Genomic DNA, 27,524 nt, shown 5'->3' with positions numbered 1-27,524 from the left:
ATATATGTAACATGTATAATATACACTATATTATATATATGTGTGTGTGTGTATACACACACACACACACACACACACACACCCCTACACACACACACACATACACAGGTGTATGGCTCATACCCCACACATATTATACTCTACTCAACAAAATTTGGAAGCCCTGAGATGCATGCAAATGTTCTTAATGTAACACCACATACTTCAGTGTACTCACTGTACTTCAGTGAGCTTTTTTGGTGGTTATTGCTGTTATTATTGTTTGAGACAAGGTCTTATTATGTAGACCTGGCCAGTCTGGAACTCACTAACTTAGACTAGGTTGGCCTTGAACTCACAGAGATCTACCTATGTTTGCTTCTGCCTCTGCCCTGGAGTACTGGGATTAAAGGTGAGGGTCACCACATCTGGCAAAGATTTTCTTTTCCTTTTAATTATGTGTCAGTCTATGTATGAGAGGATGCATGTGAACACAGATGCCCACTGAGGCCAGAAGAGGGGGTCAGATTCCTTGGACCTGAAGTTACAGGCAGTCATGAGCCACCTGACATGGGAATGATGCTCTGATCTGCTGCAAGAGAGTATTATACACTCGGTCTGCTGAACTTCTCTCCAGCTCACACAGTCAACTTTTTTTTTTTAATAAGTAGAAGGAATCAACACTAATCAGGCATGGAGGTGCCATCCTGTAACACTAGCAGTGAGGAGGCTGAACAAAAGGATGATGTAAATGCTTACTGGATACAAACCACTGACTTGCTAGCACAACTCACCGAAACCAGACCCCAGGGAAAGAGCCGAGCCAACCATGGACAGTCTACCTCTACATTCCCGTATTCCCTGTCAGGATCAGACCCAGTGACACTGTGGCCTAACCCTGCCAAGGAGGAGCAAAAAGGGGAGCGATTAGTTGGTTATGCTTTAGTTTCATTACAAAAAGAATGCAGACACCAGGTGTGGCGGTGACCTTCTAGAGTCTCAGCACACAAGAGGCCGAGATGGGAGCATCATGAGTTTAAGCCCAGCCAGGATTCTAGAGCAGGAGCCTGGTACCAAAAATACTAACAACTAAGGAGAGAGATGCAGAGAGCGCTTGCCATCTCTCATTAGCTTCTAACCTGAGCATGGGCCTGATGTTTATGCAACAAGCACTGTTTTAATATCATGAGACAACCCAACTTTGGCCAAAGAAGCTGAAGATGCAAATGGTCATGAGTCTTTGGTGACTTTGTGGAAGAATGAGACAAACTTCAGCACTCACCAATCTCCAAGACTTCTTGTCATTGAATAAGACACTTCAAGCAACTTTTAACTTTGGCTCTTGCTTCACCTAGAGCCAGATTTCTTAGTTGGTCTACTGAATTTACAATCTTCCTCTGCAACCACAATTCTGCCTTTCCTGTCCACATTCTCATTTTTATCAACAACAACACCATCATGTCCCAATACTTAGGCTACAGATATGGAGTGATTAAAATTTCTATATGAAGGATACACAAGACCTCCATCTCTAACGACAGAGCAGGCTTTAATTGAATAGTAACATAAAGTGTGATTAAATAATGGATTGGAAATGGGACTTAAGTCCATGGTGGCTTGGCCTCAGGCACCAGGGCAGAAAATGATGACAGCAGCAACTGTGGAAGAAGACAGCTGTGTGCATGACAGAAGACAAGAATCAAGATAGAGGATGCTGGTGCTCAGTGGGTTTCTCCCCTTGTGTTGTCTCGGTCCCAAGCCCAAAAACTGGTACCTCCCATATGTTGGGGAGGGGTGTCTCCCCAGCTCCATTAGTCTTCTCCAGAAACATCCTCACAGACACACTGAGAGTTGAGCACCATCAGTTTCCTAAGGTTCTAAGTCCAGCCATGAAAATGAATCACCATAGTCATAGCAGATTATAAATGAAATAAATTTGTGAAATAAAGGCCAACATATGCTCATTAGAAAATCGGGCTGGAAGCTGGGCATGGGAGAACATGCCTTTGATCCCAGCACTTGGGAAATTGAGGCAAAAGAAGATGAAGGAGAAGAGGAAGTGGAAGAGAAAGAGGAAGAGGAAAAGGAAGAAGAGCGCAAGTAGGAGGAAGACGTGGAGGAGGAAGAGGAGGAGGACAAGGAGTAGGATGAGGAGGAGGACAAGGAGGAAGAGCAGGAAGAGAAGAGTAGGAGGAAGAGGAGGAAGAGGATCTTCAACCATCAGAAAATCTAACAAAGTCCCACTTCAAATCCACCAGACCTTGGCTTGTGGCCTCTGTTCTGTGGCTCAAGGAGAGCCACCCCATAGAGTTAGGGTCTTCACAGCACTCTCCCTACACACAATGCCCATGTTTCAAATAGGACTATCCAGGGTGGCCTCTTTCTCCTACGTAGTCAGTAATCTGGAAGGATCATCTCTACTGGTTATTAAACAGTTAATTCTTTTTGGGGGGTGAAAGTTTTGGCCAGAATCAACAGGAGCAGTGTACCCACATGCTTGAAGCTTTATCTGATTATTCATGCTCACAATTCCTTTTCCCCCTTTAAAATTCTCTTAACTTACCATATTCGAGACCTAAGCATGAAATGTATATGTCACATACTGTAATAAAAAATCTCCAAGGACGTTTCCTCCTACAAAGTCCACATTTATTGTTTTCTTTCCTGTGCCCATACTCTCAGCTGTACCTAATTCTATGTTTGGTAAGCTTTAAACCCTCTAAACATTTCCATCAGGGGTCTTTGCATCAACTTCTTCCAAAACGTTGGTTTAGTGTTTTTCCTGTGGGAGTTAAGGAATCTAAGCAAGGAAGAGCTGGTTCGGTCGTACTCAGATGATCTTTGAGGAATAATTTGTCCTGTTCAGCCTTGCACATATCTGCCTCCTGGATGGACTGGGGGTGCTCTTGAAGAGCAGTGAAGTGACACTCCCATCCCCATGGGCTCAGGTTCTAATCCAGGGTCTGGGACATTGGACACCTCACAAATTTTAGTTGAATGTTTATTCTCAGAATGAGATGGCCTCTAAAACAGCGGTTCTCAACCTGTGGGCCATGACCCCTTTGAGGGGTTGACTGACCCTTTCACAGGGGTTGCATATCAGATATACTGCATATTAGATATTTACATTATGCTTCATAATAGTAGCTAAATTACAGTAGAAGAGAAAGTAATTTTATGGTTGGGGGGGTCACCACTCTATGAGAAACTATGGTAAAGGGTCATAGCATTAGGATGGTTGAGAGCCACTGCTCTAAAATATAATTTCCATAATACAGTGAATTCAGGAAAGCTGGACCTGGGAAGATGTTTTTATGAAAGATATCGAATGATACAGACCACCTGGATAAAGCCTGCAAATTCCTGTCATAGGAAACCTAGAAACCAATCTGGTGGGGTGCTTCAACATGCTGCAGTGCTGCATTTTAAAACATGCTATTAGTGCACAGGTCAGGGTTCACTACTCAGAGATGATATAAGAAAGCAGATGTGAACTATGTGTCTATGCACTTTCACTTTCCTCTGCCCACTCCCCACATCACATGAACTGTGTTCCAGAAAGATCCTGTCTCAGAAGACTTGTGGGCAAACACCTGAAGTTAATATCTGGACAAACAGACAGACACACACACACTTAAACACACATATTCAAACACACACTTATACACACACTCACATACTCATATACACACACACATACACACACATTCACACATATACATACACTTATATACATCTACATTCACACATATACACACACATTCACACACATACATGTAAATACACACATAGATACATACACACATTCAGACACACACAAATACACACTTACACACACACATACACACATATATACACACTCTCACACACATACTACATACACACTTAGACCCACAACATCTGTTGTTTTTCTGTACATATGAAATATGTAACTAAAAAAAGATAGGGAAAAGGAAGAAATATTTAGAATACAGCATTAGCTATTATACTAATATCTCCTATAAGCATTAATTATAATTATTCATTGTGTAATGAAAAAATGGAATGGATTCCAAATGTAGAAGCTTGATTCAAGAGTAGAAAGTCTCTTATAGTTATTATTTCTATAGATTAAGGGGAAACAGAAATACAATTTTCTAGATAAAAAAATCCAATCACAATTTATGGCAGTGTATCATACTAAGCAAGCCCCCCCCCCAACACATACACAGAGAGAGACAGAGAGACAGAGAGACAGAGAGATTGAGAGAGAGAGAAACTAATACTGAAAATATCAAACACAAATCTTTGTGGTAAAATGTTAAAGCTGCTTTCTTAAAGTCAAGACCAGGTCAATCATGCTCACTATTGCTAGTATTCAATGCTGTTCTATGCAGTAACATGGAAAAACAGGACATGGGAAAGAAAAAGAGAGGAGGGAAGGAGATAGGAAAAGAAGAAAGAGGAGACAAGAGCAGAGGAGGGGGAAATATGGGGAGTCTGAAAGGCATCAGAACTGGCAAGAAAGAATAAAGAGGGTTTTGTTCTTATTGCTTCTGTAGCAAACTCATGGAAGAAGAACACAGACGCAAGAGGTAATTTATTTGGTTAAACAAGGTGGCAAAGTCAAGACTGAAGGTTCAATGGTTGCCTTGCTATGCACCAGCAAAAAACCCAGCAAACACAGTTTCAAAGATACTGTTTCAATAGTAACGGAAAATAAGGTATCTAAGGAAAAGAAATCTAGCAAGAATTTATGGAAAAATACTAAAATTCTCCTAGTGGGTATTAAAGAGTTCTACCATGCTCGGGAATAAGAAGAGTCCACATAGTGAAGAGTTTGACTGTCCTGAAAGTCACCCATAGTGTTAATGGACATTACATTAGAATTAATAATACCTAGAAATTATTTTAGATTTAAGAAAATGAAAACAATACATTTGTATTACTGAATTGGCTCAAATTGAATTTTCAGTTTTTAGGAGAAAGAAAATGCCCATTCGAGTTTCTTTGGATGGTAATATTCTACTTTAAAATAAAAGCTTAACAAATCCCTACCATCTAATGAAGAACACTTGACAATGGCAGCGTGATGCGATGCTCCCAAACTGAGTCCTTTGCCAACCCTTCTTCACTGTCACCAGATGAAAAGAGACAAAGATCAAATACAAAACATGTGGCAGACATGGCTGGGGGGTGACCGAATAGCTAAACTAGGTCCTACAACAATAAAAAAAAGAGACACCCTAAAGCAACTTTTAAAGAAATAGTAAGGACAACAAGAACACATGCCAAAAATTGACTGGAGGGCAGGAGGGTGGAATCAACATCTGCCTTTGTAAAGTTATTTCTGAGCTCTCTAAGAATATGGTCTCTTGGCTTAAAGAGATCCTTTCTGACACCAGACTCTTTCGATGCATTAAGAAATTCCCATTAGTGCAGAAGAACATTATGTTTTCTAAGCTGCTGGCATTTCCTGTGGCGATTAGGAAAAGTTAGGAGACACACTATGACATAATGTTTCCTGGGTCTCTATGTGAAGACCAGAGATGGCGTTTTCTTTCATTAAGGAAGTCTACAGGAGGACATCACAGGAACTGATGAATACTCCCTCAAGGTTAGGGACATGACCAATACAGTTGATGTCTGGAACCTTGTGGCAAAGATTACATTAGTCACTTTTCTGTTGCTGTGATAAAGCACCGTGACCAGGCAGCTTATAAAGAGCTTATTTTGGCCTCTGGTTTCAAAGGGATAAGAGTCTATCATGGTATAAAGACATAGGAGCAAGAGATAGGCATGGGATAGGAACACGAAGCTGAGAGCTCACATTTTCAAATACAAGCATGCCAGGGAGTGAAATGGAAATGACAGGGGCTTTGAGCCCTCCCCCAGTGATGTACTTCCTCCAGCAAGGCCATAGCTTCTAGATATCCTCAAACAGCATCACCAACTAGAGACCAGCTAACCAGGTGCTCAAATGACAGAGGCCATGGGAAGGAGACATTTGCCATTCAAACCACAACAGATGTCAATGGTAATTAAACAAAACAACAAAACAAAAACAGAACCTGAACAAGGTGTAGCAGAATTTTCCCTGTCCACAATGAATCAATGTTAGTGCCTCAGTTTGCTCTCTGTTGCTGTGATAAAACACCATGACCAAAAGCAATTTGGGGAGGAAAGGGTTTGTTTGGTTTACAGATTACGTTCTGTCATCAGGGAATACCAAGGCAAGAATTTAATGAAGCAGGGCAGGAACCTGGCAGAAGGAACTGAGCAGAGGCCGTGGAGGGGTGCTTACTTACTGCCGTGTTCCCCAGGCTTGCCCAATTCTGCTTTCCTATAATACTCAGGACTACCTTCCCAGGGATGACACTGAATCCCAGTGGGCTGCGCCTTTCCACACCAATCATTAACCAAGAACATCCCCACAGACTTGCCCACAGGGAATCAAATGGAGGCATTCTCTAAATTGGAGTTCTCCTTTCAAGATAACTCTTGCTGTGTCAAGTTGACAAAAAACTAACCTGGATAGTAACTGCCTAATCTTTTGGAAAAAAACATAGAACATTCGTAGTAGAGTTTAAATCGAATGAGAATAGTTTAAAGTATTCCGAAACACAAGAAACATTGAACTTGTAGGAGAGTTGAGAGGGTAAGGTGTTCATCATTCAAGGGCATAAGGGCATAAGTCAGGATCTCCAAAATCTCTATAATTTCCAGCTCCTAAGTCGAGACAGGAGAAGGAGATGGAGACAGGTTCAAAGGCCAGCAGCCAGGCTTTTGCAGAGGGAGACAGCAAGAAATCCCATCTCAAACGAGGTGGAAGGTGAGGACCAGCTTCCAAAGTTGTCTTCTGACCCTCACACGTGCACGTGGACTCACACAGGCACGTAATACGTTATCTACACAAACTCACATCGTATGTGCACGTAAAGCATAAAACAGAAACATAAGACATATAGCAAAATCTACAAAAGGAGATACCAGCTTTGTAACCTGTACTCAAAGCAAGCTACTGGTGATGCCCAGTTCAATATCTCAGACCCCTTCAAATGATATAAAAATACACATTTATGTAGGTTTGCTCTTTAGATCATATTATAAACATCTTCCCATTGCTCTGCCTTCTCCCTTTAAGCCCCTGTCTCCCAACTCATATGCTTTATTCTACTTTCAAGTCATATATATGTATTTATAGACCTATTATTTAAATTTAGACTATGAAAATGCTGGAAAGCATGCCAAGTTTGGCTTTCTGAGCCTGGTTTATTTTGCATATCATGATGATCTCAAGCTCCCCCCATTTTCCTGAAAATGACATCATTACGTTTTTATGGCTGTGTGTGTGTGTGTGTGTGTGTGTGTGTGTGTCTGTCTGTCTGTCTGTCTGTCTGTCTGTCTGTCCATGCCTATGTGTTCACATTTTCTTCATCCATCCATCTGTTGATGGACCTCTTGGTAGGTTTCATATCTTGGCTATTATGACTGGTACTTCAGTAATCACGGTTATATTTAGTATCCATGTAAATTATCTTTGTGGTATAGTGTGGTATGATGATTTGGGCTGCACGCCCAAGAGTGTTCCTGCTGGATTATAAGGTAGGTTCTATTTTTGGTCTTCAGGTGTCTCCACACTGATTTCCACAGTGATTCAATCAGTCTAACATCGCCATTGGCAGTGTTCGTGAGTTCCTTTCTTCCTTCATGTCCTTGCTAGAGCCTATTGGTGCTATTGTCTGGATGACTGTTATTTTGCCTGGAGTAAAACAGAATTTCCATGTTATTTTATATTTCCCTGAAGGCTTAGGATGTTGAACTATTTTTTTCAAACATTTACTGGCTTTTTGTATTTCCTATTTTAAGAACTATTTCGTTTGCCTGTCTAGTGATTAGATTATTTCGGGGTGTTTTTAAACTTCCTACAATACCAATTGTCGATAATTAGTATTATTTTCTGAGCTTTTGGAGCCCTTCCACAACATCCTTGCCTATGCCAATATCTTCAACTGTTTTGCTTATACTTCCCTCTGGCAGTCTCAAATTTGGGCTCTTCATTAAGGCCTTTGACACAGTTTTAATTTGATTCTTAGGCCAGATGAGGGGTGGATCTAGCCATGGTCTTCCACACAGGAACATCCAGTTTCCCTAAGCACCATTTATCAAAAAGACCATCTTCTCCAATGTATTTTTGACACCTTTGTTAAAAAAAATGAGTGGCCGTAGCTGTGTGAGTTTATTTGGAGGTTCTGTTTTGTATTCCATCATTCTACATGCCTGCTTTTATGTCAGTAGTGTACTTATAAACTTCATTTTTAATATCTTCTTTTTTGTGCCTAGAAATGCCTGGAGTCTTAAATTTTTTCATGGCCCTCTGGTTGTTTTCCCTCAAAAGAATAAATATTTTCCCCTATTAGCTACTTGATAAATCCTTTCTGATGACAAAAGCTACTCGTGGGAGAATAGAAATCTAAGGATTAAAGGAACAGGAGGTTCCTCCACCTGGAGACTTCTCTGCTGACCTTAGCATCCCATCAAGCCCCCACTGAAGGTGGGTCCCTTCTCTGCCCTTGTCCCGTCCCAGCCCTCACCATTGGAAGCTCAGTTTAAATAAAGCAGAATTAACTTTCATGGTTTATGAATATCAGACAATGATATTTGTAATTTAATTAATGATTTTTCAATTAAATTACACATGGGCAGGGCAAGCTCTTTAAAAAAATCATATCTAAATCTCTTTTCCTCGTTTTTATCTTATTTTAGTTCAAACTAAACCAGTGAGTTTTACAAGCAGGAGCCTCACACAGTACAAACAGAAGGAAACCCAGAGCTCTGGCCACTCTTTCCCCTGGTTTGTTTCCCGGCTGCAGTGAGCGGTGAGTGAGTAAGATGGCAGGGTATCAGTGCTGCAAGGAGATATTCTGGGATGGGCAGAGAGGACTGTGAGTGGGTCTTGAGCAGACTGATGGAAGGAGAGAAGAAAAAAAAGACGGTGGCGCTCCAGGCACCAAGTTCAATCCCCAGCACTGAAGGGGTGTGGGGCAGGCAGAAACAAAAGCTGGGCTTGGTGGCACAGACCCTCAATCCCAGCAGTTAAGAAGGCAGACTGGTCACAGGTTCAAAGACAGCCTCAGACATGTGCAGAAATGCAAAGTGAGTGAGTTCAAGCCAGTCTGTGCAACTTGGTGAGACTCTGTCGAAAATTTAAAATTTAAAAAGGGGCAGGGGTTGGCGGTAGTGGGGCTGGAAAGATGACTCAGCAATTAAGAACACTGGCTGCGGGGGCAGAAGAGATGGCTCAGAGATTAAGAGCACTGACTGCTCTTCCAGAGGTCCTGAGTTCAATTCCCAGCAGCTACATGGTGGCTCACAACCATCTGTAATAGGATCCGATGCCCTCTTCTGGTATGTCTGAAGACAGCTATAGTGTACTCATATAAATAAAATAAATGAATATTTAAAAAAAAAAAAACAGCCAACAACAACAACACTGGCTGCTCTTTCAGAGGCCCCAGGTTTGATTCCCAGCAACAAATTGTATCTCATAACTATCTGCAATTCCAGTTCCAGGGTCTCTGATGCACTCTTCAGGACTTTACAGGTATCAACTATAAATGTAGCCCAAATATTCATGCATACAAACCAAAAGGAGGAAGGCAGGGGTTAACATCTCAGTGGCAAAAGTGTTTGCCCAGCATGCAAAAGGCCTTGGGTTTAAATTACAGTCTCTCTCACACACACACACTGACACACACACACACACACACACACACACAAACTCTCACACAAATTCTAGCATGCACACTTCATTCAGAAAGCAAGTCCTCATGCATGCCAGACAAGCATTTTACCAGAGTCACAGCCCAGCTCAACACTAACTTTTAAAGCACTAAACAAGTTTCTCTTTTCAAAAGTAATGCTTTTCCTTTATTAGTTATGAATCTGGTTATCAACCAGTTATCAACCAGTTATCAACCAGGCCAGGGGTCAGCTGAAGTAGAAGAATAAAAGTATTGATTATGAAATGTTTTTCTAAATCGTGGACCTTTTTTGTAACTCCTTTTAGGCCTGCAATCTATGCCTGCTTACACCAGGAGGACTTGAAATGAGGGTCGATGGTACTCTGGCACTGAGCAGGAAATCAAGACTAGACCAGTCATAACCCACTGTGTTGAAAAACTTCACACAACTCCTTGGGGAACAAAAATTTCAGTTAGTATTAAGGGAACAGAACAGGGTGTCAGAGGTACGCAGACAGAGAAAAGATAAGTGGTCATTGGGTGATCATCTCTTCTCTGTCCAGAGGGAATGATTATCGGACATATACAAGTCCAGCACGGGGGACCCACGGCTCCATTCTGTCTGAGAACATGTATGATGTAAGTGTAGGAACGAGGCAGTTCTGCATCCACCCTCAGAGCCCTCTAGAGGGAGAGACTGAGGTAAAGAGAGCACTCCCTGAGTGTCACCTTTCTCTGCACTGTTACAGATTGTGGGTGACACTTCTAAATAGATACTGTATAATGTATGTTTTGCCTGCCCATTCTAAATTCCTCAACTGCTGCTCAAGGTCCCTGACAAACCACAGATATTTTATGAGACCCAAATGACAGGACTGACCTAGAAGTCACAGAGGGGAAGAAGAGAGATGGCCCCAAGTACGATAAAGGTACAGCTGCACCCACAGACACCCAGAAGGGAGTTGTCCCTGCTTGATACCCTCTTTGTCACCCAGATTACAACTATCTTTTTCCTTACAAGAAAAGAATAAAGATGTATTATTGGTAAGATTTCCTAGGTGATGTACGGTAAACAATTTTGATATGCACATGCACACACAAAACAAAAAACATTGAGATCAGGTGTGGTGATGCACACCTTTAATTCCAGCACTCAGAAGGCAGAGGAAGGTGGGGCTCTATGAGTTCAGAGCCATCCTATTCTGTATGACGAGTTACAGACAACCAAGGTTACATAGTGAGACCCTGTCTTAGTGAGACCCTTTCTTTAAAAAAAGTAAGAAGCTAATAAAAAATTTGTAAAAAAAAATAACCATACACACAGTAGAAAAGTGTAAATATAGGAAATTCCTAGGACATTATCATAAAAACTAACATAAATGTCTGCTAAAGATAGTCCACCTTGCTAAAAATAAAAGAAATGAGAAAGTAAGGTCATGGAATATTTCAAATTGCCTGTTAACTTCCTTCAAAAAAAAAAAAACCATTTCACTAATGGATTCCCAAATTAGTTGGTATAAATATGCAGAGAGAAAAGATTTTTATGCTCAGCATACCTATCTACAAGATGATAATTGCAAAGAAAAGGGGAAAAGTAACCTGGAAGGCTATTACAGTCATTTGTAGGGTGGTGTTTGATATCCCTGGCAATAGACTAAATTAATATTTTATGTGCTTCCTGATACGACGCCATGAAAAATGGCACATGTCTCAAACAGTGGCAGAAAAATGCAGTGGGCAAACCCACACTGAAGGATTCTATGGAGAGTATCAAAGTCAGAAGTCAGGAAGGATTAGAGAGTTGATCCCCACTGGATTCGAGAGATGTGTCAACGCAGCAGACCTTATCATCCTGGACTAGAGCCCAGAGAAGCAACACCGTATCAGTAAGATCCGAAGAAGGCCCAGAGGCAGATACTACTTCTGTGTTTGGATTATTGCACCAGGTTTTGAGAATTACATTTGTTTATTTATTGCCTGCAATCATATGTAGGTGTCTGGGTGTGTGTGCATGTCTTGCCATGCATGGCGTCAGACGACGACGGGCGGGAGTTGTTTTTCTCCTCCTACCTACATAGAGAGTTTGAGGCCAATCTGAACCACATAGAACTTGTAATTAAACAAAAGGTAAAGATGCTGGCCCGTAGACACAGAAATCCAAATGACTACGCACAACGGCAAATGAATTGTCCTGGGTTTATGGGGTGGATGCTACACAGCATGAAAAATAAAGAAACTACTGCTGCCTGCCCACATAAGTCCCTTCTTGCAAGTTCAAGATAAGGAGAGACGGATTCAGGGAGATAGAATGATAAGCTGCAACTACCAGGTGAGGAGAGCTGCAGTGACTTCTGAAATTCCGGAAGGTTCTAAAGCTTCACTTGGGAGATAAAGACAGGTAGCAGGTTTATCAAGTTGTTCATCTGTCTTCATGACTGCTTCATGAAAGCCACAATATCGTTGCACTAATAACGTCAACGAGGAAAGATAATTTTTAGGAGCTGACAGGAAGCCAGAAGACCTGAGTGACATCTCGGAGCAATGGCTGACATTTCCTAAAAGGCAACAGGGCTGCAGATAAGCCCAGAGCTGTAGGATAAGTCTATGGCTATTTAGACGGATGCAGCGATCCAGAGATACACATTGAAATGATCCAAAACCACATATCTTGAAAGCATTATAAAGTGAAACACGATTACACAACTATTAAAATAATGCAATTAAGTAATATTGAAGGATGTGGCAAACACGTAAGGCACAGGTAGATGACGCTAATTCCAAATGTACACAGGTGTTCATGACTTATGTGCTCTGTGCCTTACAAAAGCAGTCTAGAAAATGTCCCTGACACTCGCCTCTAAGAATTGCCACACCAATGTGACAAGACTTTAAATATTTTAGTCTTCCACTTTATCTGACATAAACATGCATTATCTTAGTGGTTGGAAATAATAATAATAAAACAATCAGTTTCCTGGGAGGAAGTGTGACCAGTATTCGGAAAGCCCCAAACTCAATCCCCAGGATCCCATATATCTTGGAGGTGCTTACCTGTAATCCCAGAATTCTGAAGGTAGAGTAAGGAGGATCAGAAATTCAAAGATACCACGGACTTCTTATAGAGTTGGAGGCTATCCTGGGCTACACAAGTTTACCTTAAAAGACAACAACAAAAATTTTTTAAAGGTATCTTCTTAGCTGAAGATCATCAAAAGATCAAATTCTTAACAGAGGAAGCAAGCCAACCAAACCTTAAGAGAGCACCCATTCACTTAAAAAGAAAATCTTTGATGTTCCATTTCAGTGACCTTTGACATCATTTTTCAAGAGAGGACCAATCTTTGCCCTCTGAGAATTAAGCTCCAGGCTTCCAGGTTCAACCTTCTGCCATTAGCCTGTTTGTCTTCCTTCATCCCTCATCCTCAGACACCTCACCCCACCCCACCCCCAGCAACCTCTGACTTAACTCTTTCCCATAAAAGTCTCTGGAAACAAGAAATCGAAACACACCCGGAGAATGAACCGGGCTTTTTTTGTTGTAACAGCCATTACTACATAACCAGCATTAACCGGAGCAACCAGGAAACTGCACTTAATCTCCAAGAACATGGGCCGTAATATCCAAAATAGCTACAAGACACTAGTTCTCTTTCCCCAGACTCCTAAGCCCACCCACAAGACCTTAGGTGGTTAGCCTCTGCTTTTTCTGCCCAGTGCAGCCGAAGCCTGGGGAATTTTCCTCTCTAACACACTTTGCCCATCAGTTCATTCCAAATTGAAGCAAGAAGAAACGTCAGAGATGTGAATTATGGTCCTGCCTGGAATTTGTTTCAGTTTTTTTATTTTCCTAACGTGTGGAATGCATTTCGCCAGGCAAGTACCATCATGAAGGTCAGTGGATACCCCAAATGTCAGCCTTTTCATAGGTCTCTGACACAGACAGGAACACTCTCAAAGGGTTGCCTGGAAACCGGGAAGGTGTTTTCTGCAAAAGAAATTGCAAAAGAAATAGCGTGCTACATCAAATGCAAGAATGCCTTGGCTTAAGATCAGCTTTCTTATCAGGGCAACAGGAGATAGGGTTAATCATTAACAAAAGAAAGTATGGCTACAGAAAATGCAATTGCTTCATCAGCCTGGAAATCTTGACACCTTAATTACAAATGAGGGAAATCAGCATTAGCCCTTGCCTGTTGTCAACCGGCTTCACTGGGTCTCCTTTCCGAGGGACAGGGGTTTCACCACAACCACAGTGTCAGCAATGTGCACACTTCCCCCTTATGCTGTCCAGTGGAAGAAATGAAAACAACTAAAAGTCATTCATTAATCAGACCCCTTAATCAGTTCCTGGCTGAAGAGGCAGGAATGGGGACTGGAAAGGGCTGGAAAGCTAAAAGAAGATGCAGCTGGGTGAGTGTTAGTCCCACCCTCCACTGTGAAAGGAGAAGGCAGATGTCTGCATGGATGCCCAGTAGGGAAAGGAGAGCTTCACAGTCCATCATGTTTCCATCATTACATAGTACTAAACTCGTGACAGGGCTCCTAACATGCAGGATGCCTGAGCCTCAACACCTAGAACCACGGGGTGGGGGTGGGGTATTGAATCTGCTATGTTCCAGGTACATGTCAGGCCTGAGGATACCTGGGTGAGCAGAGGGATTTCACATTAGAGGGATAATAGACTCCCATTAGTTTTCTCCATTTCCACCCGTTCCCATCCCAACCAAAGTGGCAGAAACAATGATAGCACGGCTGGGGACACCAAGGATGAGCAGCTGAGTTTGATTCGTAGAACCCATACTTGAAATAAATAAAAAGGCAGATGTGAGAGGGAAGCAGGGACCATGGGTCCCTGGGGCTTGCTGGAGCTAGTCTAGTCTCCAGCCAGGCTAGCCTACTTGTCTAGTTAGAGGCCAGTGAGAGATCCTGTCTCACAAAAATAAGTGAAAGGCCCCTGAGGAATAACCCTTGAGGTTATCCCATGGTCTCCCCATACACGTATGTACATGTAAACTCAAGCTACATGAGCACCCAAATACAACACACACACACATGATTAAGAACACTTGCAGAGGACTGGAGTTCAGTTCCCAGCACCCACATGGTAACACACAACCACCTGTAACTTTAATAAAGGCTTCTGACCTCCAGGGGTCACATGCATACATACATACATGCACATGCATATGCACACATTTAAAATAAATATTTTATACTACTAAAGATGTTTATTTTATAAAATCATTAGATTACAAAAATCACATGGCCGAAGAGACGAGAATTTAGGAAGAATCCTGTCTGCTGCTGTGATGACCTGGAACCAAAATTTAAAACTGAAAGAAGCCAATGGTGAGGCTAAGTTGTCCTCATTTACAAGTAGCTACAAGCAAGTTTTTGACACGGATACAACATGGGATTCCAATTATTCACAAAGACTTTTTGTTTGTTTTAGTTTTTGAGACAGGTTTTCTCTGTGTAGACCAGGCTGGCCTTGAACTCATGAAGAGCTCCTTGCTTCTGCCTTTTGAGGGCTGCATTAAAGGTGTGCGCCACCACGCCTGGCTTCACAAAAACTTTTCCACGAAATTCCTTATGAGTGGGAAATGTTATTACTTTGTATATACTATTTAAAATCTATCCTTAACAAATCCTTACTATATATCTTTTCAACTGCACTTTACTGAAAGTTTAGTGAGCCCGGATCCACAATCACTTCATGGCGCTCTGTTCTAAGCCAGCTTTTATTTTCTACTATCATTCATCTTACTGTTTTTCCCTTTTATTGAAAGTAGAGTTTTTTCTCATATAATATATTCTGATTATTGTTCCCTCTCCCTCAATTCCTCCTGGTTCCTCCCTCTCCCCTCCCACCCAGATTCATACCATGGAAGGAGTTACAGAGACGAAATTTGGAGCTGTGACGAAAGGATGGACCATCTAGTGAGTGCCATATCCAGGGATCCATCCCATAATCAGCTTCTAAACGCTGACACCATTGCATACACTAGCAAGATTTTGCTGAAAGGACCCTGATATAGCTGTCTCTTGTGAGGCTATGCCGGGGCCTAGCAAACACAGAAGTGGATGCTCACAGTCAGCTATTGGATGGATCACAGGGCCCCCAATAGAGGAGCTAGAGAAAGCACCCAAGGAACTAAAGGGAACTGCAACCCTCTAGGTCGAACAACAATATGAACTAACCAGTACCCTGGAGCTCTTGACTCTAGCTGCATATGTATCAAAAGATGGCCTAGTCGGCCATCACTGGAAAGAGAGGCCCATTGGACTTGCAAACTTTATATGCCCCAGTACAGGGGAACGCCAGGGCCAAAAAGGGGGAGTGGGTGGGTAGGGGAGTGCGGGGGTGGGTATGGGGGACTTTTGGGATAGCATTGGAAATGTAAATGAGGAAAATACCTAATTAAAAAAAAAAGAAGACAAACAGGCCTTCTAAGGGATAATAACAAAGCAAAATGTCCCATTCTGGAGCCCGTTCCTGCAGACTGAAAGCTGCAGAGTCTCTATGACACAGGACAACAAGATATCCGAGAGGAGACCCGGTGAGGATCCAGTACTGATAGAACAGCAGATGTCAGAGGCCCTGAACCAGCCCAAGGACTCATTGCAATGAACCTGTGCAAACAAGGAAGAAGAGACAAAAGGGTGACACACTGACACACACCATGACACACTGCAGCTTCCACAGCAAGAATGGGTTTCCTTTGCTGGTGGGCAGGTTACAAGGGTGAAGGGCACATGCAAGGGGAGGGGCAGATGAGTGGGATTGGGGTACATGATGTGAAACTCACAAAGAACCGATAAAAAGTTTAAAAAATATAATAAAACTAAAGAAAACCCAACTCATCAGAATTAGACAAAACGAACAAGAGAAGGCACAGAGTCCAAGAGAAGGCATAAGAATCAGAAAGGCACTTGATCATACACTCATACATACACTCAGGAATTCCATAAAACCACTGAACTAGAAGGCATAATGTATACACTGAGGCCTCGGTACAGATCCATGCGGGTCCTGTGCATGCTGCCTCAGGCTCTGTAAGATCACATGAACATCTATCGTGTTGATTTAGAGGTCTTGTTCTCTTAGTGTCCTCCATCCCCTCTGGCTCTTACACCCTTTCTGCACCCTCTTCGACAGGGTTCTCTGAACCCTGAGGGAGGGGATTTGATATATACATATGCAGAGATTTTTTTTTAAATCTTTAAATAAATAAATAAATAAATAAATAAATAAATAAATAAATAAATAAATCTATACAAGTGGCAGGGACCTACATGTCCTGGTTGCACGGGGAGACTCAAAGCGGAAATTTCTGGTTGTGCCACATGCTGCAGGCTAAGGCAAGACCCATGATAGGACCTGTCATGTTTGGAGAGAGCATAAATAGGACTCAAAAGACAGTGACAGGGTACTTGCATAGCTAGCTGTGCAATTCTTCATTGGTCTCACATCTCTGCTGATCTTCACTTCATTGAGAGAGAGCTTCCCTGGCAAAGCTGGTCGCTCCTGGTGGAGGAGGCCTGGCAGTTTTGGCTGGATCTTGCCACTGCTGCTGATTCGTGTTTGGTATCCTGACACTACTGATCTGGACTGCTGGTATCCAGACAACAGAGATTAGAATTGCCCCCAAAGAACCATTTCTAAACAGGTCCACATCCCCTTGTCCTATTTACCGTCATTTCTCCCCTACCTTTGGATGGTGGGCTAGCATTTGAGAACCCTTATTAAAGTAGGTTTTGAAAAATCTAAGCCTACAGAGACCCTTTGTGCAGAGAACTCACTACAAAAGGAAGAGTTGCACGGGGTAGTTTCCTTTCCACCAGTTTCCCACATTCAGCAGCTCTGATGGCTTTCACAGACCTCCCATCTCCACTCAGAGCTTCTTTCCTTCTGCTCTTCCCATTGCTCTCTTCTCTACCTCAGCACCCGCTTTCCTCTTACCCTTTCAGCCTTAAGCTTTCTTTCTTTTTTTTTTTTTTTTATTTATTTATTATATGTAAGTACACTGTAGCTGTCTTCAGACACACCAGAAGAGGGAGTCAGATCTTGTTATGGATGGTTGTGAGCCACCATGTGGTTGCTGGGATTTGAACTCTGGACCTTCGAAAGAGCAGTCGGGTGCTCTTACCTGCTGAGCCATCTCACCAGCCCCCAGCCTTAAGCTTTCTATTGAACGGCATCTCCTCTCTTTCCCGGAGTTCATCACCAAACTGTCTAAGTCCTTGTGGCTGGGTCTTGTGTTCTCCCTTGGGTGAGCAGGTGGATTTAACCTCTATCCCCACTAGAAGTCTGATGGATTATTAGTCAGTAACCAACAGGCAGATCTCAGGCAGAGCAAGCTCATGCCAGGCCATTTCATAAGAAAGCTGTCCAGTCTACAAGCTCAATGACTTGATCTTTATCCAATCAGCACGAAGCTGTAATGATGGGCCCACAGTCTGCAACATGATGATCTACATTTTAAGAAGCCATTTGTAAGGGAAAGACCACATATCACAAAGAGCCACAAACAGACATTAAGGTCTCATTTCAGGTTAGTCCTGTCTGCATTGCTGTTTGAATCTTGAAGCTCTACTTAAAAGGCTTTTGCACCAACTCTCTTAATTCCTAGGTGAGCGTTACTATAAATCACATACCCTTTCTCACAGAGACACCCTGAAATCCCTTCTTAACTCGCTGTTCTATGCTACTGATTTTATTTTGGCCCGAGGAACAAAACTGATTCACCATCCTCATGTCCTTGGGGTGAAGTCCAAATTCTGCTACATTAAGGCTCCAGCTCCAAGCTCCACCTTTAGCCCCACATGCCAGTCAGAATGGTTGCATCAAGCTTCTGAGGCACCAAAGCTCACGACTTTTCATTCACTCTTTCAAATCTGCCCTCCACTTTTCTCCAGAGAAACTCAGCTTTATAAACAGAATCAGCTAGGTACCCGATATCCCTGGCTCTTCTGATGGGATCTGACCAAAGGGGAGGACTGGCAGATATGATGGCAGATGGGGTGGATGGTGTGTGAACTCAATAGGTTTTTTTCCCCAGCCTTTCCTTTGTTGTGTGTGATTACCTCTCTCTCCAAAGTCAGAAGTCAGTGTGTCTGTACATGCGGCTGTATGGGTATGTGCATGCTTGTGTTTGTGTGTATGTGTGTGTGCATGTGTGTGTGTCTTGTTGGGAATCAGATCCAACACTTGCATGCTAAGCCAAGCATGGAGTTATCACCTCAGTCCATGGTTCTCTGCTCAGTGGCCGGGTGCTCTCAGGGATCTGCCTTTCAGCTCAGCTGCCATTGGCTCTTCTGTTACTAAAACCCTTTTCTCTCCCCTTTCACACAGAGGCTTTATTTTTAAAAATGATTTCTCTTTCTTTTAGGAGCACTGGTGTCTTGCCTGCATGTGTGAGGGTGTCAAACACCTTGGAACTGGATTATAGACAGTTGTGGAGCTCCTGTGTGTGTGCTGGGGATTGAATTCAGGTCCTATGGAAGAGCAGCCAGTGCTCTTAACTGCATAGCATCTCTGTAGCCCAAGGCGGATGTTTTCGGATGCTTCATTTTCCCCTGGTGTTTTTTTTTTGCCCACATATTCACAAAGGAATCCCTGTTTGAACTCCTCCCATGTACTGAATCTTAAATAGATTTTACTTTCAGAGCAATTTTAATTTAAAAGAAAAAAAAAAGAAAATAGTATGGCCACATCTCTCCATACATTCTCCTGCCAATCTCCACTGGTACTGACTTTCTATATTAGTACGGTACATTTGTTTCAGAATGCTACATTATAATTAAATGAAGTCCATCCTCTATGCAAACTCTCTTAGTTTCATCTAAGGTCTATTTTTCTGTCCCATGGTCCTGCCCAGGGCTTGTTTATCCCAGTCATCCGTTTCCTTAGGAAACTGAGACTGTTTCTCATTTTCTTTGTTTGTGATGACTTCGACAGTTTTGAAGAATACTAGTCAGGACTCGCAGGCTGGCAGTCACTATGTGTTCCGGTATGTCATTTAGATATCCACCAAGAGCACACACACTGTCACCGACTTTCACTGTTGGTGCTACTTCTACACTGTAAAGTTACTTTCCCGTGCCTGTCTTCCGTATTAGATTATCTGCAAGCCCCTACATGCAGCCCACATTTAAAAGCCAGGAGGGCATAGGCTTGAGGCAATAGCTGGACTGCTGAACTGCTCACCTGGAAAACACCCGGTCCTGAGTGTTTGGTCCCTTGAACCCGTGTGAAAACATTGGACTTGAGGGTGCCTGTTTGCAATCCAATCCCAACCACAGACAGATTCTTGGGGCTCAGTAGCCAGTCAGCCTAGCCTATTTGCTGAGTTCCAGGTCAGGGAGAGATTGTCTAAAACAAGATGTAGGATGTCTCAGGAATAATGTCTATGACTGTCCTCTGGGCTCCACCCCACATACATTCACCAGTGTACACACACACACACACACACACACACACACACACAATGGCTAGGAATGTGGCACATGTCAAGTTTTAGCACATGAAGAACCCCAAATCCAAATAAATGAGTTTCTCTTATTTTTTTTTTCTTACCTATTTTATCTATCTTTTTAAAGCCTTAACAGGAGACATCAAGGTCTCTGCTAGGGAGCCAGGTTCCACAGAATCTTGTCCCCTGAAGGCATTCCTTTTTTTTTTTTTTAATGTTTTGTTTAATGTGTGTGAGTGGTTCACCTGCATGTATGTCTGTGCACCAAGTACACATGTCTGGTGACCATGGAGGCCAGAAGAAGGCCTTGGCTACCCTCAAACTGAACCTACGGGCATCTGTGAGCTGCCATTTGGGTGCTAAGAATTGAACCCCGGTCCTCTGGGAGAATAGCTCTTAACAGTGCTCATAACAGCTGAGCCATCTCTCCAGCCCCTGAATTTATCATTCTGTTCTTTTTTTTTTTTCTTCATGTTGCCATTTTTATTTGAGCTCTCCTAGGGGCGGGACCTAAATTTCATATATCTTTGTGTCTCGGAGATAGATGACTGTTCTAGAAACGTGGCAGCTGATCAATAAATGGTTACAAGCAAGGGAAGCAAAGAGGAGATACATGTACAAGTGGCCTATTTATTCCAATGAGGAGAGACGCCATGAAGGGGTCACCTTGGTAAGGAGAGGGCAGTGTGTGTGTTCATGCTTGTTCACCAGATCATACCCTGCCTCTGGGATCATTTGGTAAAAATCAATGAAAGGTCATAGCATACATCTATGATTTTTCATAGATCCATTTAAATTAGGAGACTACCAATGGGGTGTGGAAATATAGTTATATAAAGATGCTGTTATTTTTACTATGAAAACTGGCAATAATCTAAAGGCCCAGCAATAAACCAGCAAAATTCCCATATGCTGGAGTGACAAGAAGCCACTAAATAGTCAACTTGGCTTGAGCAGTTGTTATCGGCAAACACAGGGGCATGGGGAAATCTTTTCTTCATATGTTATCAAACTTTCTCCTCTGAATAATGATGACATCTGTAACTAGAAGGGGGAAAAATCACATAAATCTGTATTTTCAAAGTGGTGTGTTTACCCTTTCAAGCCTGAACACCCCCACAAATGATAATCAAAGCTTGAAGTTTGACCTGCCTTCCAGGTTAGCTTGGATTTAGTCAAAATGTTGCCGTTTTCATGACCACTTCTGTCCATATACTGAACACCCTAAGGATGAGAAGGAAGGGGAAGTCAGAGCTTCTCAGACACTCAGAGGCAGTTCTGTTGGGCTCAACTCTGGACATTATTTTGCTTATTTGACTCACTTTTAAAGTTCTGCTCCTTTAAGTGACTACAAGGTACAGCCATTTAGCAAAGCGCAATTCTGTGCCACTCTGCTCTTGTGCAGATGGGACAAGAGAGACCCAGACTAGTCCACATGACACAGCAAGGGCCTCCCTCCCCCAGGAAGTTAGCAAACCCATAATCCAATGAAGGCATTCTGTAGATTTACAGCTGGCATAGAGGGTCGCAAAAGTGTGAGGAGAGAGAACAAAATTGCAAAGAGTTTTAAACAACTTACCCCCCCCATTTTTATAACAGAAGCTTTACTGATTTACATTTTGCAAAATTCATTCATTCAAAAATACTACAATACATCCACAACGCAACCAGATTGAAAATAAAACAAGAACGCGAGAATGATTTAAATGAGAACTGCCCCACTTAGACTTCAGGATTTGAAAAATTTAGCCCCTAGTTGATGCTTGGAGAGGTTTAGAGGGAGTGGTCTACTTGGAGGAAGTACATCACTGGGGGCGGGCCTTGAGGGTTTAAAGCCATGCATCCTACTTCAGCTCTCTGCTTGATGATGCCAGGGCTCAGCTTCTGTCCGGATTCCTGAAGAGCCTACAGCTTACTACCAGGTTTTCCTGCGTGATGGATTCTCTCCCTCTAGAACCATTGTAGTTGCTATGGTCCTAGTGTTTTATCACAGCAACAGAAAGATAACCAGTAGACCAAGTAGACCAAAAACAAACTCAAAACGGTCTTTCTGAAACCCGCTTACGTGGGCCTGAGCTTCACTCCAGGACACACTTCCTCTTGGTTAATGATGCCTTACTTTTAAAACGCGAAGAGGTGTGAGATTTTTATCTTCTCATTTATTTTGCTTCCCGGACTTCTTGCTCATCAAAAACGACAATGGTGGTGGCTTTTCACTGCATTGCTCCTTTGACCCATTTTAAATTGTAATTTAATTTTAATTTTTTTTAAAAAAGTTCTAGCTCATTTCCAAGTTTTAAAAACCCACCAGTCCCTGAGCTTGCTCCAAGTTCAGGCCACCCTCTAAAACTCCATCCCCGCAAAACCCTACATAAGCCTGCCTCCCACTCAGTTTCCTTCTGCGGCTCTCGAGCAGAGGCAGCCACATTCCTGTGTCTTTCACAATAAATCACATGTGAAATTTGGTGTGTGGTGTGACTTTGGGTTAATCTTTGGCTTCTGACTATCAGGATACCTTTTCTCTCAGAGCAGCAACATCTACATTAAAAGTTTATGTTAATAGTCTCTCCCACATCATTTTTATTTTGTATGCTTTTTAAATTACCGTATGTGTCAAATATCATTATGATGCCATGGAACAAAGTTTTTTTGTATTTTTGTTTGGGTTTTTGGTTTGGTTGGTTTGGGTTTTTTGGTTTTCTGAGACAAGGTTTCTCTGTGTAGCCTTGGCTGTCCTAGAACTCTCTCTGTAGATTACTCTAGCCTGGAACTCAGAGATCGGATTGCCTCTGCCTCCTGAGTGCTGGGATTAAAGGCTCGTGCCATTGCCCAGCTCAGAACAAAGTATTTCTCAACACAGCTTAGTTTTGATTTCTCCCCAACCAACTTTTAGAACTATGTGTGAGCAGTTGTCGAAAAATATTTATTGAGCATAGTGAGGTTTGGAAAGTCCTTATCCAGTCAGATGTATTGATGAAGAAAGGTTATACAAAGTCTAATACAACTGTGTTGGGCAAGCAACAGAAATCAAAACATCATTGTATGGAAAGTTGGCTTTACCTCAGAACAAGTAAGAACAGTTCTATCCAGGCATCTGCCTCCCTACCCAGTTCTAGGATCCCTGCTGGGAGCAGGATAGCCTTGCTAAGGCTACTCAAGTATGGCCCCCAATGGTTAATCCTGCAAACGTTACTTGGTTACTTGGTGAACAACAGCGATATCTCTCAGTGCAGTAATGTACCTCATTACTTCTTCTTTGCACCCTGTCCTGCCAGGTCTGATGCCTCACACTTCTTGATAAGGTGCATACATCAAAGCCCTGACATTTCTGCCCAGGGAGCTTCCAGTTTAGACTTCGGAATCAAAGATCTGGCTATGCAGCTATCTGGGTTGTTCTCAACCCTGGGGCATCAGACCTCCTGGGCAATGTCTAAGGCCCCATTAATTTTTTTTTTTTCAATGATGGCTTTATGCAAGCTGAGCCACACCCTAGCTTGTAAAAGATGTAGTTAATCTTTAACCTAAAAGTGTGTGGAATTACTCGAACTTGTAGGGAACCCTTATCCATTTCCTTACTTGTCCAGCATTAAGGATTAAACAACATACAGAAAACGCAGAAGATGAATTGGATTCTTTGAGACCTAAAGTAACTCCAATGAAGGAATTAACTTCTCGGCTGTTTGAAGGATCCTAGATCAATGTCCCTGGACTGTCTTTTAGGCTATGTAGGAAAAAAAAAATCACTTGATATTTTAATTTGATCTTCAGCAGACTCTGTTTAAAACCTTAAAAGCTATTGATTTTTTTCTACTGTAATCTATGCTTAGATAGCCACAAAATTCACCGAGCTTCAAGTGGGTGAAAGTCCAAGGGAAGAATATGAGCAGAACAAACCTCTTACAATGTTGGAGATTTCATCTACAGGAGGAAGCTGGGTGTCCATCAGATTCCCCACACAAAGGCACAGTTACACAATGTAGGCCATTCTACAGCCAACAACCCTCAAGACGCAGGGAGAATTCCCAGAACCAGAAAGAGCCCCAAGACAGCAAAGGGCATGTCGAGGAGCTTGCCTTCCATTCCAAAGTTGAAGGGTGTCTGCTTTGACAGTACATACCTAAAACCCCAGCCTTTGGGAGGCTCAGGCAGTTTTATCAGTTCAAGGCTAGCCTGGGCTACAGATCCATACTGTCAAAAAACAAACAAACAACAACAACAAAAACCAAGAAAACAAAAAACAAAACAAACAAACAAACAAAAAAACCCACTGGAAGGGCTGTTCAGCCACCTCCTGGTTTGTAAAAGCCAAGGGAGAAAGAAAACAGGGCTGTGGGCAGAGTTGTCCCAATGGCCCCCTTGAAGCCCTGTGAGTTATCTGGGGGCAGGGAAGCAATTACTTCTCAGGGGGGAACTTTCCATGTGTTTGTTAAGGATTAACCTTTCCACATCTTTTAAAACAAACCTAAACAAACAAACAAACAAACAAACAAACAAAAAAACCAAAACCAAAAACAACCCTCACGAACCCTTCCCTTATCAAAAGATCTTGAGTTATTTTTTTTCCTGTTATGGCTACTACAGGGATTTAATATCCTGAACTTTCAGTTTTCTTTTACTTATTTCATGGACTTCAGTAATCCAAGCGCTGGGAACGAGAACCCCACTCCTTGATTCCCCAGACCATCTGGGACTACAAGAAGGAAGAAGCCTTCCCCAGAATGTGCAGGCAAGTAATCAAGGGGATTGTGTAAAAACAATTTAAGAAACATTAGTGGAAAAATTCAGTCCTGAATGAGGAAGAGCAGGTACAGGAGAGACAAGTCGGATAGAGTGCAGCCCCAGCGCTGGTCCTGAGCCTAAGCAGAGAGCCTGTACAGGAAAACGCTTCCCCGTGGGGGTGGGGCATTGGGCTTACGTCCTAGCACCTTTTGAGGCAAGGCTCTGGCAAAGAGAGATGTCTTGAATTAATCTAAAAGCTATCAGCATGCCGTGCAACACAGTGAAGTAACTATAAAGTGAAAATATTATAAAGAAGAATTTCTCTAGCTGAGAATACACAACTAGCCTATTGCCACTTTTCAAATGAATTCTGTAATCCGATGCCTCTAGTATTCTGTCCTACACAAGCGCCAGGTTCTTAAGTAGTTATCTCTATATAAGGACGTGTCACCTTCCAGTCACCAGAATCTCTCAGAAAGAATAAAACATTGAAGAAGGGGGTGGGGTGGGGGAGGGGGAGTAGAATTGCTTCTGTCCTGGTTTGTTATTTTCTACTTAGCAGAGGGAAAGGGCAGCTGCTGGTGGTGCCCGAGGGAGACAAGCTTTCCTAGCTGCCATCTGCCGCCTGCCTGGTCCTTTCAGCCTGGAGGAGTCCCTGTGCACCGCACAACGCAAAGCTGCAGTAGGGTTGTATAACCTTGCTCCGGCTGCAAAGCATCTACCGAAAAGGCCGAGAGAGCCACTCATAAAAGACCAACCAGTGCCTCCAAAACTAGGGGGACGTAGGGAGGGAGACGGTGTTGCACTCCCATCCCTAAGGTTAGGTTAGCTGCGGGGGCGGGACTGTGAATTCCCAGAGGAGTCTAGGGCGGGTGGTTCAGCAAAGCAAAGCGCGCGACTGGGAAGTCTGCATGGAGCAGGAGGGGGGGGCGCGGGGTGGGGGACGCGGCAGCAACCTAAGGACTTTGAGGAGTTCTCAGGCTGTGTCCCAGGGAAGTGCCAAGGACATCCCCGCTCCTCTTTTCAGTTACGTAACTCTCACACTTTGGGTGGAATCTAACGAACTTACTCACTAAAGCAATTAAAGTAGAAAGTCTTTCCGCGGGTGCATGCAAAGGTGGTGTCTGAAAAGAAGTGACTGACTGCCACCTGCAGCGAGAAAGGGTGGCATCGGGTGACTATTCCCCGCCGTGCCCTTCCTAGGATGGAAGCCGGGTGGCGGCGGATGGAGCCCTCCAATCCCCATCTAGGCGTCAGCCGGAGCCGCAGGTAAGCAGGCGGCCGTCGCCCTCCTCCCCACGGCAGACAACGAATCCCGGTTGTCGGGGAGATGAGAGACCTCCGCGACCCCTGTCCCCCACTTCGAAAGGCCCTTCCCCCGAGGACTGACCTCCCGCGCCGGGAAGAGCCCGCAGCGGCGTTGGAAGCGCGCCACGAGTTGTGAATCCCGCAGGCTCCGCAGCAGCTCGGCCATGGTGAGCGGTGACCCTGCTCCTCCGACCCGCAGCCACGCGCGTCCGTGTCCTCGGCGTGCGCCCTGGCCTCGCGTTCCGCAGCCCGATGCTCCCAGCGCAGGACGGGCGGGGCGCGGTGCCAGCCAACAGGTGCGCCACCCGGGTCCTAGCGCCCGCCCTACACGCGGGCAAGCCCAGGTGTCCGCCACCACCTTGCACGCGTCACCGCCCCTTCCTAGCCAACTGGGCGGCCTCAGTCCCTTACCTGCCTGCTGGAGAGTGTGCTTGCAACTGCGTGGACGGGTCCACGTGCATGACCTATGCGCCAACCCCACTCCGGCGCATCCTTCCAAGTGCTGCCGGAAGCCTGGACGCTTTGTGACCCTCCTTTCAAATCTGGAGTTCAAGGTGAACTCCACTACACAGGCCACTACACACGCGTCCCCCACATCCCAGCTCCCTGCCCCAACCTTTGCTTGTTTTCTGCAAGACTTAATTCCCAGGGAGTCTGGTTCCTAGGGAGAATTCTCAGTGATTTCTAAACTTCATGAAATGTTTCCTTCTCACAGGCCAGTCACCTCATTTATATTTGAGAAAGAATAGCAGAAATGCGGAGAGTCAACCCGGGTGATTTTATGGAAAAATAGAAATCTCTCTTTCTCTTTCCTACCCGCTGTGTGTGTGTGTGTGTGTGTGTGTGCGCGCGCGCGCGCGCCTGTGTGGTCCTACTGTCTCTCTCTGTCTCTATCTTCCTCTCTTTCTCCCTCCCCTGACATACCTCCTCCCTTTTGGCCTTGGGAAGACTTTAGACCCAAAGGGAACAAGGTACTGAGCGACTACCAGGCGCCAGCCACTGCTTTAGAAGAGCAAAGGAAACGTCCTGCAGATGGTTTTTCCTGAGCTTTCCTAAACCTCCCTTCCGGGTCTCTGAGATCCTAAGATGACCTCTGTACCTCATTGCAGGGAGTGAGAAGCAACAGTTAAACGAGGGCCAGGTGATTGGCCTGCAGCAAAACTATAATCCAATCCTTAGTTGGGAACAGAAGGCTGCGGGGGTGGGGGGGTTTCCTGGCTGCCCTTTTAAAGCCTGTATTTGGCTGAATAAAGGACCGTGCATGAACACCTGCCACCACCCTTGCTTATCCAGTTGTCCTTCTAGGCTGGGAAGTCTTTGG

General features: G+C 43.6%; 1 protein-coding gene across 1 annotated transcript in view; it reads right to left on the bottom strand.

The window, feature by feature from the left end:
- The window catches only part of Sgpp2 (sphingosine-1-phosphate phosphatase 2), a 109,023-nt gene extending 82,320 nt beyond the window's left edge, over positions 1-26,703 (bottom strand). Inside the window, exon 1 of the mRNA XM_021158469.2 lies at positions 26,286-26,703. Coding sequence (XP_021014128.1) covers positions 26,286-26,369 — 84 coding nt within the window. The 5' untranslated portion in view covers positions 26,370-26,703. The remainder of the gene's footprint in view (positions 1-26,285) is intronic.
- Positions 26,704-27,524: the final 821 nt, after the last annotated feature.

The sequence above is a fragment of the Mus caroli genome, unplaced genomic scaffold (genome assembly GCF_978045245.1).
Source record: "Mus caroli unplaced genomic scaffold, Mus_caroli_1 scaffold_1, whole genome shotgun sequence".
In the NCBI taxonomy this organism is placed as follows: domain Eukaryota; kingdom Metazoa; phylum Chordata; class Mammalia; order Rodentia; family Muridae; genus Mus; species Mus caroli.
This window is presented reverse-complemented; position numbering and strand designations above follow the sequence as displayed.